Consider the following 15,250-nt stretch of genomic DNA (forward strand, 5'->3'; position numbering starts at 1 on the left):
ATGCAGTCTGTGGGGCTGGGGAATGAGTTGAGTCTCCCTGAATCAAATGCCATCTTTAGAATTCCTGACTGTCTCGTTGAGATTTCCTTCCTAGCTGTGAGGTTTCCTCCTAGAATGCAAACCTGTCCTACAGCATCCTTGTGTTATCTGAAAACCCCATGTAAATGCACAGAGATGCTACAACAGCAAAAATGTTGTTGAGTTTGTGAAATGAGCCGTGTGTCCAGGGCTAAATGTGGAGTGCCGAGACCTTGGGAAAGGGTGAGCCGTGTCATGGTCTGAGTTGGCTCCCTCTGCTCTCAGCAGTGCCTGATGGCTTTTCAGGGTAACATGGGAGTGTGATCAGGCTCCATCTCAGAAAGGTGCCAGCCCAGGGCAGCTGGAGCAAGACAGAGGGACAGACCAGCTGCCCTCACTCTGCACTGACCTACAGGCATCCTCTGGTCTCACAGGACTCGCTCTGTTCTCGCTGAGTGCAGCAGAAATGCTGAGGGTTTCTGACACCCAACAACACTCCCCAGGGTGGGAGGGGAGAAGGAGCTGGAGAAACACCAAACCTCTCCAACTCAGTTTCTCAGGCCTGGGGGTACAGATGCTGACAGTCCCTTCTGCACCAGGAGCGGTTCCAGCTGACAAAGCTGAACCCCAGGAATGGCCCCTGCCCCACTCAATCACACAGGGTCAGTCTGACTCCTCAAGAGCCCCTGGGCAGAGACCCTGCTCTTCATTGAACACTCATCAAGCACCGACGAGGGCTCCAGCCAGGATGTTCTCCTTGAAAAAAAGTGTCTCGTTGTGTGATGGGCTGTGACGGTCTGTGAGTCTTATGTAAATCTTCACTATCTTTTCCTTCTATGACAGGTCACATACCCAGAGGCAGCAAATATCCAACAGCAGCTCCATCACCCAGTTCCTCCTCCTGCCGTTCGCAGACACACGGGAGCTGCAGCTCTTGCACTTCTGGCTCTTCCTGGGCATCTACCTGGCTGCCCTCCTGGGCAACGGCCTCATCATCACCACCATAGCCTGTGACCAGCACCTCCACACCCCCATGTACTTCTTCCTGCTCAACCTCACCCTCCTTGACCTGGGCTCCATGTCCACCACTCTCCCCAGATCAATGGTCAGCTCCCTCTGGGACACCAGGAATATTTCATAGTTGGGATGTGCTTCACAGCTCTTTTCATTTGTGTTTTTCATTTTAGTAGAGTTGTATCTTCTCACCATCATGTCCTACGACCGCTACGTTGCCATCTGCAAACCCCTGCACTACGGGACCCTCCTGGGCAGCAGAGCTTGTGTCCACATGGCAGCAGCTGCCTGGGCCACTGGGTTTCTCAGCGCTCTGCTGCACACGGCCAATACATTTTCACTGCCCCTGTGCAAGGGCAATGCCCTGGACCAGTTCTTCTGTGAAATCCCCCAGATCATCAAACTCTCCTGTTCACACTCCTATCTCAGGGAACTGGGGCTTATTGTGTTTAGTGTCTTAATAGGATGTGGGTGTTTTGTGTTCATCGTGCTGTCCTATGTGCAGATCTTCAGGGCCGTGCTGAGGATCCCCTCTGAGCAGGGACGGCACAAAGCCTTTTCCACCTGCCTCCCTCACCTGGCCGTGGTCTCCCTGCTTATCAGCACTTCCATGTTTGCCTATCTGAAGCCCCCCTCCATCTCCTCTCCTTCCCTGGATCTGGTGGTGTCTGTTCTGTACTCAGTGGTGCCTCCAGCAGTGAACCCCCTCATCTACAGCATGAGGAACCAGGAGCTCAAGGATGCCCTGGGGAAACAGATGACTGGATTACTTCTGAAGCTATAAACTGGCTCTATCTTGTTCTATATAAGAGTTATAGTCTAACTCATTGTAGATTCATCCTGTCTGCAGTATTTTTTGTTTCTCCTTGTGTTTGTTTATTATGAAAAGATTTTAATTCCCTTTGCAATTCGCTGCCTGCTTTTCTTTTCTCAGTAAGTGGCTGTGTCAGTGAGGAATTCGTGTTCTATGTGTTTAAGTAAAATAAACGGACCTTCAACAATTTTTTTTCTACTGGCATCTTAACTCCAAGACCTTTCTGTAGCTTCAGGGACAGTTCCCGTGTGAATGGATGGAAGGGAAAAGAGCTCTCTCATGGCAGCAGCGCCAGGGAGAACCAGCACTTGGCCTTCCAGAGCTGTTCTGGTTCCACTCCCACACTCTCCTTCTCATCCCTTGTGTTGGTGCAAGGCCTGAGTGCTCTGGCAGCTTGGTCCCCGTCCTGCTGTGTGTCAGTGCTGTGAGCGCAGGCAGGGACAGGCAATGGGCACTGCTGTGAGAGAGCTGGACTCACAACAGCCTTTCCAGATAGAAAGGTGATTTCCTATGGGCAGGGCTTCAAGGTTTAGGTCTTCTTACAAAGGTTCTCTCAAGAACATGCCCAAGAAAGTGACCCACATATGAAACACCATTGTTCAGCTGAACGGTGTGTGTGTGCAGGGCTGGCACACAGCAGTGTCCTCTCACAGCCAGGCCTCCTGCCAGAGACCTGCAGGACCAGCAGAGCAGGGGCTGGGCTGTGCCCCTGTGCACTGGACACCCCACAGAATCTGCCCCAGGGCATCGTCATGGTCTGGCCCCGCACTACCAGCCCTGGCCTCTCTCCCCAGCTCACAGACATTGCTCTTCCCTCCATGGATGGACACTGAATGAGTAGGTCAGAAATCCATGTCTGCATTGTAGAGATGAGATGTGAGCATGCACATCATGTACGAGAGGTGAGATGAATCCAGGTGAACACTAACGACAGCAGCTATTCCTGGGGGTTCCATGAAGGCCTGTGGCACAGACAGTGTCTCAAGGTCACTTCACATTGGGAGTAACAGCCCAGGGGAAACCACCCACTGGGATCTTCTTCCTTGAACGTACGTCCCCGTGTCCATTCCTCATTACGTGGCACATCTCAGATGTGTGCAGAGCAGGTGACACAGCACAGGGCTGAGGCTTCTCCCATCCCTTTGGAGTGGCAACAGGAGGCCAGAGAGAAACTGAGACTACGGCCTCTATGTGCAAAAGGGTCAGACTCTGTCTGTGAGCATCCCTGGGTGCAGAAGGAGTCCTGAGACCAACTCAGATATGGATGCCTGTTGGAACCGTGGCATTTCTGTGTGTTATTCCAGGAACAAACCTCAGTGGCCCAGTGAGATTCATCTCAGCTGCTGGGACAGGCTCATTTCAAGCGCTCTCTCACCCTTGCCCATGATTCTGGATTGTGCTACCAAGAGTGACAGCAGAATCAGAGAAGTTCTGAGGTCCTCAGGAAAGGAAGATATCAAACCCATCTTCAAGAAGGGCAGGACGGAGAATTTGAAGAATGTAGGGGTGGCCAGCATACCTCTGTCCCTGGGAAGGGGATAGGACATGTCTTCCTGCACCAGTTTCCAGGAACCTGAAGGACAAGGAAGGGATTGCTGAACAGAAATGAGCGGAAAACCCAATGAGTCCCAAGAAATGCTCTGGACCCATTCCAGAGCTTTAGACCCCCAGGAAAGAGCTCAGTGACGGTGCAGCCCATCCAGCTGCATCTGTGTCCCTCACTGAGCAGCACAACCAGTGTGCAGTCACCCCATGGTTCTGCAGCCAACCTGCTCTGCAGAGCATCACTACCGGTTTGGGGCCCAGTGGGGAGAACAGGATGGGACCAGGAGCACCAGAGCAGATCAGAGGAGGAATGGGGGAAATCACACAGGAGCTGACCTGGGCTGGAAATGGCCTTGGAGAGAAAAATGCTGTTGTTCAACTGCCCCATGATTATACCCAGAGTTTAGGGTGCAGGGCCAGAAATCCTTGCTGTCCTGGTGCTTCACCAGGCCTGGGAAGTAGCTGGAGAAGGATTGGTGTCCCCCACTTGCCATCCCTTAGTGCACCATCCCTCGTGAAGGGTGGCATGGAAAGCAAGTCTGGGACCCTGTGTCAGGACTTGCACTGAAGAAAGTATTCACCCAGAAGCCACATCATTTTGCTCTGGTATTTCAGTGCTGGTGCTCATCACATGTTCTTAAGACAAACTTACGCATCCCTCTTGTTAACCTTACCCCAAAAGTCACCCCTAGACAAGGTTCCTGAGCTGGGGTTGAGCTGGAGAACTGGGGTCCAGCTGTGCCCAGAGGAAGGACAAGGCCTGTCCTGGGTCCTCTAAAGGGCTGGCAGCCTCTGTGGCCTCCACCAGAAAAGGCAGCATATAGGAAACTGTAGACCATCCCCATGCCCTTTGGAGGCCCTTAGGAAGAGGAACGGGGAGGAGCTGTCGTGTGGCCAGAGAAAGTCTGGGTCATGTGTGGAGATGCTGAGATACCCAAACTTCTTTAGCCTGGTGAAGGGGAGGCTGAGGAAACGTGCTGGTTTTACTGAAATTGAGTTAATTTCCTTCATGCATTTTGAACCTCTGTCCTTCACGCATTTTGAACCTCTGTCCTTCACAGCCAGTACAGTCTTTTGTTTAGATTTCCTATGAGAACAGTGAGATAACACAGTTTCTTCCCTGGGATAGAGTTAATTCTGTCTTTTAGCAGCTTTACTGTGTTTGCCATTTGCTATGAAAGGAATGTCAGAACTCACTGAGATCTTGGCTGTTGTCAGGGAAACCAAGGATTTCTTTGGCCATCCAGCTGGGGATGCAAATTGGCAAGAGGGGACACAGACAGGGCAGCACCTGGATTGACATCCGGGTCAATCAATGAGCTGTTCTCTACCATTAGTGTCATCCTCAGTATAGCGCTGGAGATGCCCTTTCCAGCCAGTTAGTTTTGGTTTGCCGGCTACTTTGGTTGGCTCTGTTTGGAAGTTCCATTCTATTGGGAGTTCAGTGTTAGTTCAGTTTTATGACGTTTTCCTGATTTTCATTTGGCCCTTGGGCCTCTCTGCCTTTTGCACTTTTACTTTCTCTTGCTGGGATCAACTGTTCAGGACCAGGGTGCTCGCTTCTTTTGGGCTGCCTGTTCAGCACGACTGGAGTTACGTGGGGGATTGCACTGAGTATCATATATTTTACTTTACGTGTATTTTAGTATAAGCATATTAGAAGTAGCAGTGTATTATTTTCATTATCTTATTATATTTTTTTATAAACCCACAGGTTTCTCTCTTCCCTTTCAGTTCTCTCTCTTATCCCACTTGAGGACTGGAAGCAGGATGTGAGCAGCTCTCATGGTCTTAGTTGGTGGCTGTGGTAAAATCATGACAAGAAAAGGTAGTAGTAGCTTCAGAAATGTTGAAAATCACTTTCCAAGATGATGGCACTTTTTCTTTTTAGTAGAGGGAAGCAGCATGAGAAAGGAAAACCATCAGAAACTGCAGCTCTGGAGGTCCAGAGTGGAGCTCAGGATAAAGAAATGTCATTCTGAGCACATGGCTGTGGTCATTGAGATGGACTCTGGATCAGCCATGGCTTTGTGTTTCAAGGAACAGCTGGTGAGGGTGGAGAGACAGCAGCACAGGTGGGGACACGCTAGGGTGAGAACAAGGTGGGGAAGCACATGGGGTGTCTACAGCCTGTGGGGAAACAGCCACAGGCCTGGGACAGTGTAGGATGGACCATAATGGACATGGCCATGGCTGAGGCTGGATGTCTCTGAAAGACCCATGGTCTTTGTCCCCTTGCCTATGGCTGATGTCCCTGCCAGTGAGGCCTAAGAGGAGACACATGGTTGTCATGGCCATGGCACCCATTGCCTCCTTGCACCCCCAGGGAGTGTCACACCATTGCCCTTCACTGGGCATCGCACTCCCCACATCCCCAGGAAGAGCCCTGAGCCACACGTGAGGGACAGGATCTCTCTTCCTAGGGGCAGGGGCTCAAGGCTTGGCCATTGTCCCTCATCAAACAAACCAAGGGTTTTCTCAGCATCAGAACTGCTGCACTTTGCCTTTGCCTGATGCAATGACTGCCTCCAATGCTCTGGTCTTTCTCAGAGTCCCTGGGGAGGCTTTGTCAGTAACAGCCCTCAATGGGGCCCATTAATGCGTGAAGATACTTTGGAGTTTGCTTCTGACTTGGACTTCTTGAGCAGATTCTTCAGTCTGTGCTTGCTATCTGTGGTTTATGGACTCAGCACCAAATACACCATGGGGCTCATTAAAACACAGAAAGCCCTAACGAGTGATGTTTCTTTCTGTAATTTCATTCAAATCTTTTAAGACTTGTAGAAGTAACTGGAGAGGTTTCAATGGGACACTTAGTGATGAAGATTTCAAAGAAGATTTCATAAAGCAGGGCTTTTTCTTTCCAGGGTATTTTCTGTCATTTTTCAGTGTATAGAAGAAGTGACAGCAGCATTCTACACTGGACATTGATCCAGAGGGTCTCCTGAAGACATCTGCACAGGCAGGAGAACAGTCCCTTGAGGCTGGACACTGTATGGACAACCTCGCTCCTCACCCCCCACCCCCAGTCTGCCGGTTCCCTCATTGGCCACCAGAGACTGCATCACTTTTCCTCACATCAGACTTCTCCACTGAGCTCTGCAGGAGATGCTGCAGCTCCTGTGCACCAGCTCCACCTGCTCTCCTGTGCAAACACTGCACAGTTTAATAAACAGTAAAACACTTTCCTCAGCTGTGTGTGTAAGCTGGATCAGATGAGGTCCGCCATCCACAAGGGACATCCACACAAGAACTGGTTTAGACAGAGAGATAGGAAAGGATAGAAATAAACCAAATGAACGTGTTGACTGCCATGTTAATTAGAGCTCTGAAGAATGGGTGAAGTTTGTAACTCCCTGAAGCTCGAAGCAGAAACCAGACAGTTGAGAGGAACTGAATGACCAAAGAGCAAGTGGAGGAGAAACCTGAGAGCACTGGGAAGGAAAATGTCCAGACAGTGCTGGAAAGTTGTCCTTTGACAGGGACATTGAATCACGAGAGGCGGAAACTCCTGAAAGATGAGGGAGATGTAATAATAGAGTGTTGGTAATAGAAGTACAGGGGAAGACCAGTATATCTTCTCCTATCCTTAGTACACTTACCGGTAATTCACTTTTGTGGCTTTTTTTTTTTTTTCCTTTGTTTGTTTTAATAAGTAAAAAAAAAAAAAAAAAAACAACAAAAACCAAAAAGGCACAAAACAAGACCAGAAATCACACCCAAAAAACACACACCAAAAAAACCAAAAAACCACAGCAAACACAAAAACCACACACAGAAAAAACAAACAAAGAAAGCCCCACAAAAAACCCACAAAACCAAAAAACAACAACAAAGAAGTGCACCTTTCCAGGCAGACATCAGTCATCTGTTGTGTCACCATGAACAGCCAGTGCCATTTTACGGCCCCACTGTACCTGAGGTGCCTGCCAGGAATTGGCATCTATCACACAGGACCTGGGGAGACCAGAGCACCTTGTAATGCAGGTGGAGCCTGGGCAGGGGTTCCTGGGCCACCTACATTGGCACCAGGTGTTTGTGTCCCTGGAGGTGAAGAAATCTGTGTCCTAAATCCATGCACAGTTCTGGAAAACTCTTTCAAAGAAAAGTAACCCTCCTAGAAAGACAAACAAACAAATAAATAAATAAATAAATAGCAAATAAATAAATAAATAAATAAATAAATGAGTGAATAAATAAATAAACAAATAAGAAGTATGTTGACACCTTCCTTTGCTTTGGATCTTTGTCTTCAGTTCTTCTTATTTTAATTTTCATTGACATTAGCTGACATACAATGAGTTTACAAGCAAGAAGCCAAGATCATTTTGTGTCTTGCATAGCACCCCATGCTCTCTGAACCTTCCCTGCCCTGGACTCCTCACACTTTACCCAGAGCGAGTCACACTGAGGTGTTGGCTGGTTCCCTGGCTGAGATGTTGGTTTAGATGGTCACCTACAGCACAGGTGGATCCTACCCCATCATCGTCTGCTCTGCTCCAGTTAGAAACAGAGCCCAACATCACCATGGGATCATAAGAGAACTGAGGTTGAAGGGACCTCAGGAGTCTGCAGTCCAACCTGTCACCAACTGGGTCACACCAAGGTGTTCAAGCCTTGATTCAATCAGAGATTGAAAACCTGCAAGGACAGAGGCTGCAGAGCTTCTCTGAGTGACCTGAGACAGGACTTGGCTGAGCTCATAGGGCAGGGGTGTCATATTCTTTTTCACTGGAGGCCACATCAGCCTCATGGTTGCCTTCAAAGGGCCAAATGTAATTTAAGGAGTGTATAAATCTAGGAGTAGTTACTTTTATACGGTCCTAAAATTACATTCGGTCCTTTGAAGGCAACCATGAGGCTGATGTGACGCCTGGTGAAAATGAATTTGCCACCCTTCTTCTAGGGAAAAAGCTTTTCCTGATGTCCTGGCTGAACCTCTGCTCTTTCACCTTCCACACATTCTCTTTTGTCCTTCTGCCACACACCACGGTGAAGAGCCTGGCTGTGTGTTCTCCATGACCTCCTCATTGGTGCTGACAGGCTGTGATGAGGTCCCTGTCATCCTTCCCTTCTCTGGGCTGGACAAGCCCGGCACCCTCAGTTTCTCCCCACAGGACAAGTGCTCCAGTCCCTGGCTGTCCTGAGGCCCTTTGCTCAACCCACTTCTGCTTGCCAATATCCTTCCTGAATTGGGATCTGAGATCTGGATGGAGTATTTCAGAGAATCCCTTCCCTCCACCTCCTGGCCGAGCACCTGGTGACACAGTCCAGGGTGCTCCTGGCCTCCCTTGCACCAGGGCACACGCTGCCTCCTGTCCAGCTCCCTGCCCACACAGACCTTTCCCACAGCTGCTCCCAACCAGACATCCCCAGCCTGTGCCATTGCCGGGTGAGTTCCCTGCAGGGGCAGACACTGATGTTGGTCCTGCTGAGGTTTCCTGAGGGTCCTGCTAAGAAATATTCTCCTCGTTGAACCCCTTGAACAGAGGCCTGGGAGATGTTTCAGTAAAGACCCAGGCACAGGAGTCATTGAGTCCCTCAGCACTAGTATCAGTGTCTGCTGTTATTGAATTCCCCTCCCCACCCAGCAGCAGCTCTGTGTTTCCCTTCTTCAGCCGTGGTCTCTGACACAGTTGTTGAAGATCTTGGTTTTGCTCTGGACTTTTCTTGCAGCCACCAACTCCAGGTGAGCTTTGCCTTTCCCAAAGTCATCCCTGCTCAGCAAAGCTAATGCACATGAACTCCTTGTCTGCACCTGCCCTTGCTGTCACCCCTGGCAGCAGCTTTGTGGCCCCTGCCTCCACCTTGTGCTGTGACAGTCCAGCCCTGCTGCCCCACAGATGGACCATGGTGCAGGCTCAGCACAGGACAGAGTGCATTCGCGATAGGGAACGGTCTCCTGATGTGATGCCCACATCAGTCCATGGTGCCTTGTCACCCCATGGCCTTTCTGTTAGGCAGCCTCTCCAAGCTCCTGGAGAGGTCGTGTCACCCATGGGGTCAAAGACGGTCCTGTGCCAGGCTCTGCCCGGGTCTGGGCCGGGAGAGAGGCTGGGCAGGGCTGGCCATTCCCTGAGACAGGCCCTGAGACCAGCAGGAGGATGGACATGGTCTCACAGGGAACCTCACCCATAAACATGAGCTGAGCGGCCAGTGCTGGACATGGCCCACGAGAGATGATGAGTGGTTGGGGGGTGACAAAAGTCCTGGGCCACCTTCCTGGTCTGTCTATGATACCAAGGGCACAGAGCAGCCTCCTCTCTTCTGCACCTGCATGTCTTTGATCCCTCACACAAGCCCTGGCTCTGCATCACAACCCCTGGTGTGAGTCTTCACCCTGCATGGCCATGCAGCACGAGATACAGGTTGATGTTTCTCTCTCAGGTCCTTTCCAACCCAGTCCAGCTCCTCGAGTCTCTCCCACCTCCTCCACCTTCTCTCTACCCCTAATGCCCTCTGCCCAGCAAAGCCCAGTCAGGGCTGGTCCCACACCAGTGCCCATTGCAGGTGCTCTGGGCACTCACCCCACAGCCTCTGCCCCTCTGAAGGGCACAGCAGCTCCTGGGGCTCAGAGAGGGGTCACCCCAGAGGTGGATGAACATGCACAGCAATAGGAAAAGGAGGCACCTGTGTGTCCTTCACTCTCCTCTCCAGCAGATCCTGAGAGGTCTGCAGCTCCTCCATGCCATCCCCTCTCCCCAGGCCAGCACAAAAGCCCTGGTCCTTAAGGTCCTCAAGAGCTCTTACTGCTCCAGGCACAGAGCAGCCTTTCCAAACCTGGTACAGTCAGAAAGCTGTTTTCATTTCCCATTAATTCTGGCTATGTAGAAGATGGATCTCTGACCAAAAAAAAAAAAAAGTTGCTGTAGCTTCTTTTATTTCACTTAATTACAATGAGCAACTCCCCATTCACACAAGTCTCTGGGTCACCCAAGATGAACAGATACCTTAGCAACAGGGGTTGAATAGCGACATTTGTTTGAGAGCAAGAATATCACAAGTGGAAAAAAAAAGTAGAGAAGGAAATCAGACTTGGCCAGTCATGACATACACAGGGAGGCCTTTGCAGGGAAAATCAGGCAGCCTGTGGCTCCTGAAAAACATCCAGTCATCAGCTGCCTTAGAGCATCCTTGAGATCCTTGTTCCTCATGCTGTAGATGAGGGGGTTCAATGTTGGGGGTACCAGTGAATACAGAACAGTTACGACCAGGTCCAGGGATGGGGAGGAGATGGAGCGGGACTTCAGGTAGGTAAACGTGCCGGTACTGATAAACAAGGAGACCACAGCCAGGTGAGGGAGGCAGGTGGAAAAGGCTTTGTGCTGTCCCTGCTCAGAGGGGATCCTCAGCACGGCCCTGAAGATCTGCACATAGGACAGCACAATGAACACAAAACATCCCTCAAAAAAAAGCGCACCAAATATGAGAAGCCCAATTTCCGAGGTAGGAGTGTGAGCAGGAGAGCTTGAGGATCTGGGGGATTTCACAGAAGAACTGGCCCAGGGCATTGCCCTTGCACAGTGGCAGTGAAAATGTATTGGCCGTGTGCAGCAGAGCAGTGAGAAACCCAGTGGCCCAGGCAGCTGCTGCCATGTGGACACAAGCTCTGCTGCCCAGGAGGGTCCCGTAGTGCAGGGGTTTGCAGATGGCAACGTAGCGGTCATAGGACATGATGGTGAGAAGAGAATACTCTGCTGAAATGAAAAAGACAAAGCAAAACAGTTGGGCAGCACATCCCATATAAGAAATGACCCTGGTGTCCCAGAGGGAATTGGCCATGGACTTGGGGAGACTGGTGGAGATGGAGCCCAGGTCAAGGAGGGCGAGGCTGAGCAGGAAGAAGTGCATGGGGCTGTGGAGGTGCTGGTCCCAGGCTACGGTGGTGATGATGAGGCCGTTGCCCAGGAGGGCAGCCAGGTAGATGCCCAGGAAGAGCCAGAAGTGCAAGAGCTGCAGCTCCCGTGTGTCTGTGAATGCCAGGAGGAGGAACTGGGTGATGCAGCTGATGTTGGACATCTGCTTTTCCTGAGTATGCCACACTGTCATGAGAAAAAAGCACAGTGAGAAGCCAGGGAAGAGTTCTCTGACAAACGTCAAACCAACTCCCACGGACCCTCCCCTGTCACACACAGACACTCTTTTTCTAGGACAACTTTCTCCAGCACTGTGCCTGGAGCCCTGCTTAGTGCTGGCCAAACGTGCAACCAAGAGCAGGGCCTCTGCCCATGGGTTCTCGATAAATCAGCCCAGCTCTGCAGTGGGGACTGTCCTGGTTCTGCTAACACAGAAGGGCCGTGAAGACTTACTTTCCCAATGATAAGGAACAGAGATGGTGAGGGTGGGTGTGAGAGAGGCCAGGGCAGAGGCAGCCGGGCACTCAGACTGCGTCACCCTTCCCCAGCTGTGCAGCCACCTCCCAGACACCAACATTGCCGGGCAGCTGCTCTCAGCCCCTGTGCTCTGCAGAGGAACTGGAGCTCTGGCTGCACTGGAGCTGCTTCATGCCTTGGAGCCCCCGGCCCTGAGGGCAGAGGCTTTGCTGGGTGGGAGAGGAGGCCAGGGGGCTGCTCACAGGAGGGATCTGCACTGCAGGGGATCACAGGGACTTTTCTCTGTGCTCCCTCCCATAACAATTCCAGGTTTAGCTTCCTCTCATTTCTGATCATTTCCCTGCTGCCTGGAGATTCTCCCCCTGGGAGGTGTTTCCCTGTCCATGTCTCTTCCCTGTCAGTGCTCACAGACCCCATCCCACCCTCTGTGCCCTTCCCCTGGCCCTACAGATCCTGCCTGTTCCCAGGGCACTGCCTGGGGGCATCTTCCTGTTTGCAGGCTGGAAAACAGGACAGGTCAGACTAGGCTGAGGGGTCCAGCAAAGGTGATGCAGGTGCTGTGCACGGGCAGAGGGGTGGTGAAGGGATGTTATGAGCCTTCTGGCAGATGTACTGATCACTCAGAGTTGCAGTTCAGGAGTCTCAGTGACTTGTTTAAGCATGAGAGCTCATTTTCATTTTATCCTTCCTGCACCCCCCACCAGTTGGCAAAGGAAAAGAAAGAGACAGGCTCAGGAAAGCTCCTTATCTGTCTGGTAATCCTTGCATTGATCTTGTACTTTAGGCATCGCCTTGGAAAAATGCTGGATCTGTGAGCAGTCCTTACCCACACAGCACCTTTCCTGCCCTGATAGGGGTTGCTTCTTCCACCCACAGCTTCTCCTCACATCACAGTGGGGGATCTCCCCGGGCAGGGTCCCTGCTCTGCAGGACAGCCCTGGGCACCCCTGGGTGCTCACCCGGCTTCACAGCTGTTCAACATTGCCTGACAAGAGCCCCCTCCTTACAGATCCCACCAGCTGTGCCTGTACCAGTTTTAGGAGATGCCTCCAGGAGCTACAGCTGCATTGCCCTGCACCCAGAGACTTACCATGGCAAGGACTGCAAAGGTTTCTCCTCCAGTGAGCTCTCAGTCATCCTCCCGATCCTGACCACCTTTAATCTCTCTCTGCCTTGCTCGTCTCCTGAGATCCCCAGGCAGAGCCCTCAGCCCTGCTGCGCTGTGCAGAGCTGCTCCTGGTCAGCCTACGTCTGTCGCTGGGACGGTGACAAGTCGCATTCTCCTGCAGCCATCACCAGGCAGTTGTAGGACAAGGAAGGGATTGCTGAACCCAGATGGGCAGGGGAAAGAAAGGCACGTTGTGTACATGGAGTTTTGCAAGGCCCCAGACATGGTCTCCTGTGGTGGCCTTAGAGCAGCTTGGGAAGATCTGGGATAAAGATGTGGATGTTGTGATGGGTGGGAAGTTGTCTGGATGACCAAGCCCAAATATCATCAGTGGTACAAAGTCCTGTGTTTAGCCGGTTTCCAGCGGCATCCCTCAGTGATGAGTACTGGGGCCAAAACTGTCGAATGTCTTTATTCTGCCTCTTCATTATGTCATGGAGTGCATTTTCAGCTCCTTTGTGGATGCTGGAAAGCTGGGCAGAGGCCTAAAACAACCTCACCTGGTGGACCCTGCCTTGAGCAGGAGAGTGAGACAAGATGATGTTCAGGGCTCTCTTCAAATCTGAGTTATTCTAGGATTCAATGAATCTTTGCCTTGGAGAGGTGTTTGAAGACAGAAGATGTAGTCCTTACCAGTTAAAAGAATGAATCCTGCCTGCAATTGCTAAACTAAAATATGTAAATCCTCTCAGTTGTGGTCAGTCTGCTCCTCTAATAAATATAAAAGTGACTTTTAAAACACCTAATCAGAACCTGCAAAGAATACTGTCCTTGCAGTGCAGACACTCTGGAGCCTGCACAATTAGTTGAGCCTTGTTTTAACATCTGTCTCAAGACTGTTACATCAAGTGTCTTTTAGCTGAACTTTGCTCCTTATACAGTCATAATAATACTAACATACACATTCCTAGGATGGGAGACCCAGGCTCAGCCCAGGACCCTTCCTCAACAAACACAGATGGAGGAAGAAGAGAGAAAAGAGGCAGAAGCAGAGGTATAAATGGCCCAGTGTAAATACAGCAGCTCCTCTGAGGAACGTTTCTCCACTCAAACCCTTGATAGGAAATCTATTGGATAAATTTGATGAAAGCAGCTCAGTTTGATCTGCTCACACACTGGACCACAAGGAGGGTGATGGCTGGGTACGATGCCATGTGGTCACTTGTGTCTCAGGAACTCATAGTCCAGTAGGAAGCCAATGGCTGTGCAGGGCACTGTGAGGTCACTTCTGCCTCTGCAGGGGATAGGCCAACAGCAGGAACATGGCTGGGAAAGGACTGTGAGGTCACCCATACAAGACGAGCAATCGGGCCCAATCAGCATGGCTTTGTGAAAGGCAGGTCCTGCTTGACCAGCCTGATCTCCTTCTATGACAAGGTGACCGGCTGAGCAGATGAGGGAAAGTCTGTGGTGGGGAGTGAATCCACCACACAGGCTGTGGGTGTTGTGTCCTAAGACTGCAGTAAAGCCTTTGACACCGTATCCCACAGCATCTCCTGGAGAAGCTGCAGCTCCTGGCCTGGATGGTGTATCTGCGATGGCTAAAGAACTGGCTGGAGGGCTGGGCCCAAAGAGTTGTGGTGAACAGAGCCAAATCCGATTGGTGGCCGGTCATGAGTGGTGTCCCCAGGGCTCAGTATTGGGGCCAGTTCTGTTTGATCTCTTTATCAGTGATCTGGATGAGGGGATCTAATGCACCCTCAGTAATTTTGCAGATGACACCAAATTGGTTGGGAATGTTTTCCCGATGGAGAGTAGGAAGGGTCTACAGAGAGATCTGGACTGGGCAAAGTGATGACCTGAGGGAAAATATTTGAGGCTTAACAAGGCCAAGTGCCAGTTCCTGCACTTGCGTCACAACAACCACAGGCAGCACTACAGTCTTGGGGAAGAGGGGCTGGAAAGCTGCCTGGAAAAGAGGGATCTGGGGTGTCGATTGAGCCAGCTGAAGGTGAGGCAGCATGTGCCCAGGTGGCCAAAATGCCACCAGAATCCTGGTTTGCATTAAGAGTAGCACAGCCAGCAGGACCAGGTTAGTGATTGTCTCATTGTACTTGGTGCTTGTGAGGTCCCACCTCAAATACTGTGGTTGGTTTCGGGTCCCTCACTATAGGAAAGACCTTGAGGTGCTGGAGCAGGTTCAGGGAAGGGCAATGGTCCTGGTGAAGAGGCTGGAGCAAAAGTCTGATGAGGAGTGGCTGAGGAAACTGTTGCTGTTTAGTCTGAATAAAAGACGGCTGAGGGGAGACCTTCTCACTCTACAACTACATAAAGGAGGTTGGAGCATGGAGAGTGTTGGTCTCTCCATGTCTGTCCTGTACTGAGGACCCCAGAGCTGGACACAGGACTCCAAGTGGG

At 51.1% G+C, this 15,250-nt stretch overlaps 1 protein-coding gene and 1 pseudogene across 1 annotated transcript; one reads left to right on the forward strand and one right to left on the reverse strand.

Moving 5' to 3' along the window:
- Positions 1–1,228: 1,228 nt before the first annotated feature.
- LOC136115610 (olfactory receptor 14J1-like) lies at positions 1,229–6,882 on the forward strand. The gene is made up of 2 exons (XM_071803285.1): positions 1,229–1,729; positions 6,874–6,882. Exons 1-2 carry the CDS (start codon positions 1,229–1,231, stop codon positions 6,880–6,882), a joined length of 510 nt encoding a protein of 169 aa, XP_071659386.1.
- Position 6,883: 1 nt separating this feature from the next.
- LOC139826906 (olfactory receptor 14J1-like) lies at positions 6,884–11,065 on the reverse strand (annotated as a pseudogene).
- Between the last annotated feature and the right edge of the window lie 4,185 nt (positions 11,066–15,250).

This window comes from Patagioenas fasciata, unplaced genomic scaffold (genome assembly GCF_037038585.1).
Source record: "Patagioenas fasciata isolate bPatFas1 unplaced genomic scaffold, bPatFas1.hap1 Unplaced_85, whole genome shotgun sequence".
NCBI lineage: Eukaryota > Metazoa > Chordata > Aves > Columbiformes > Columbidae > Patagioenas > Patagioenas fasciata.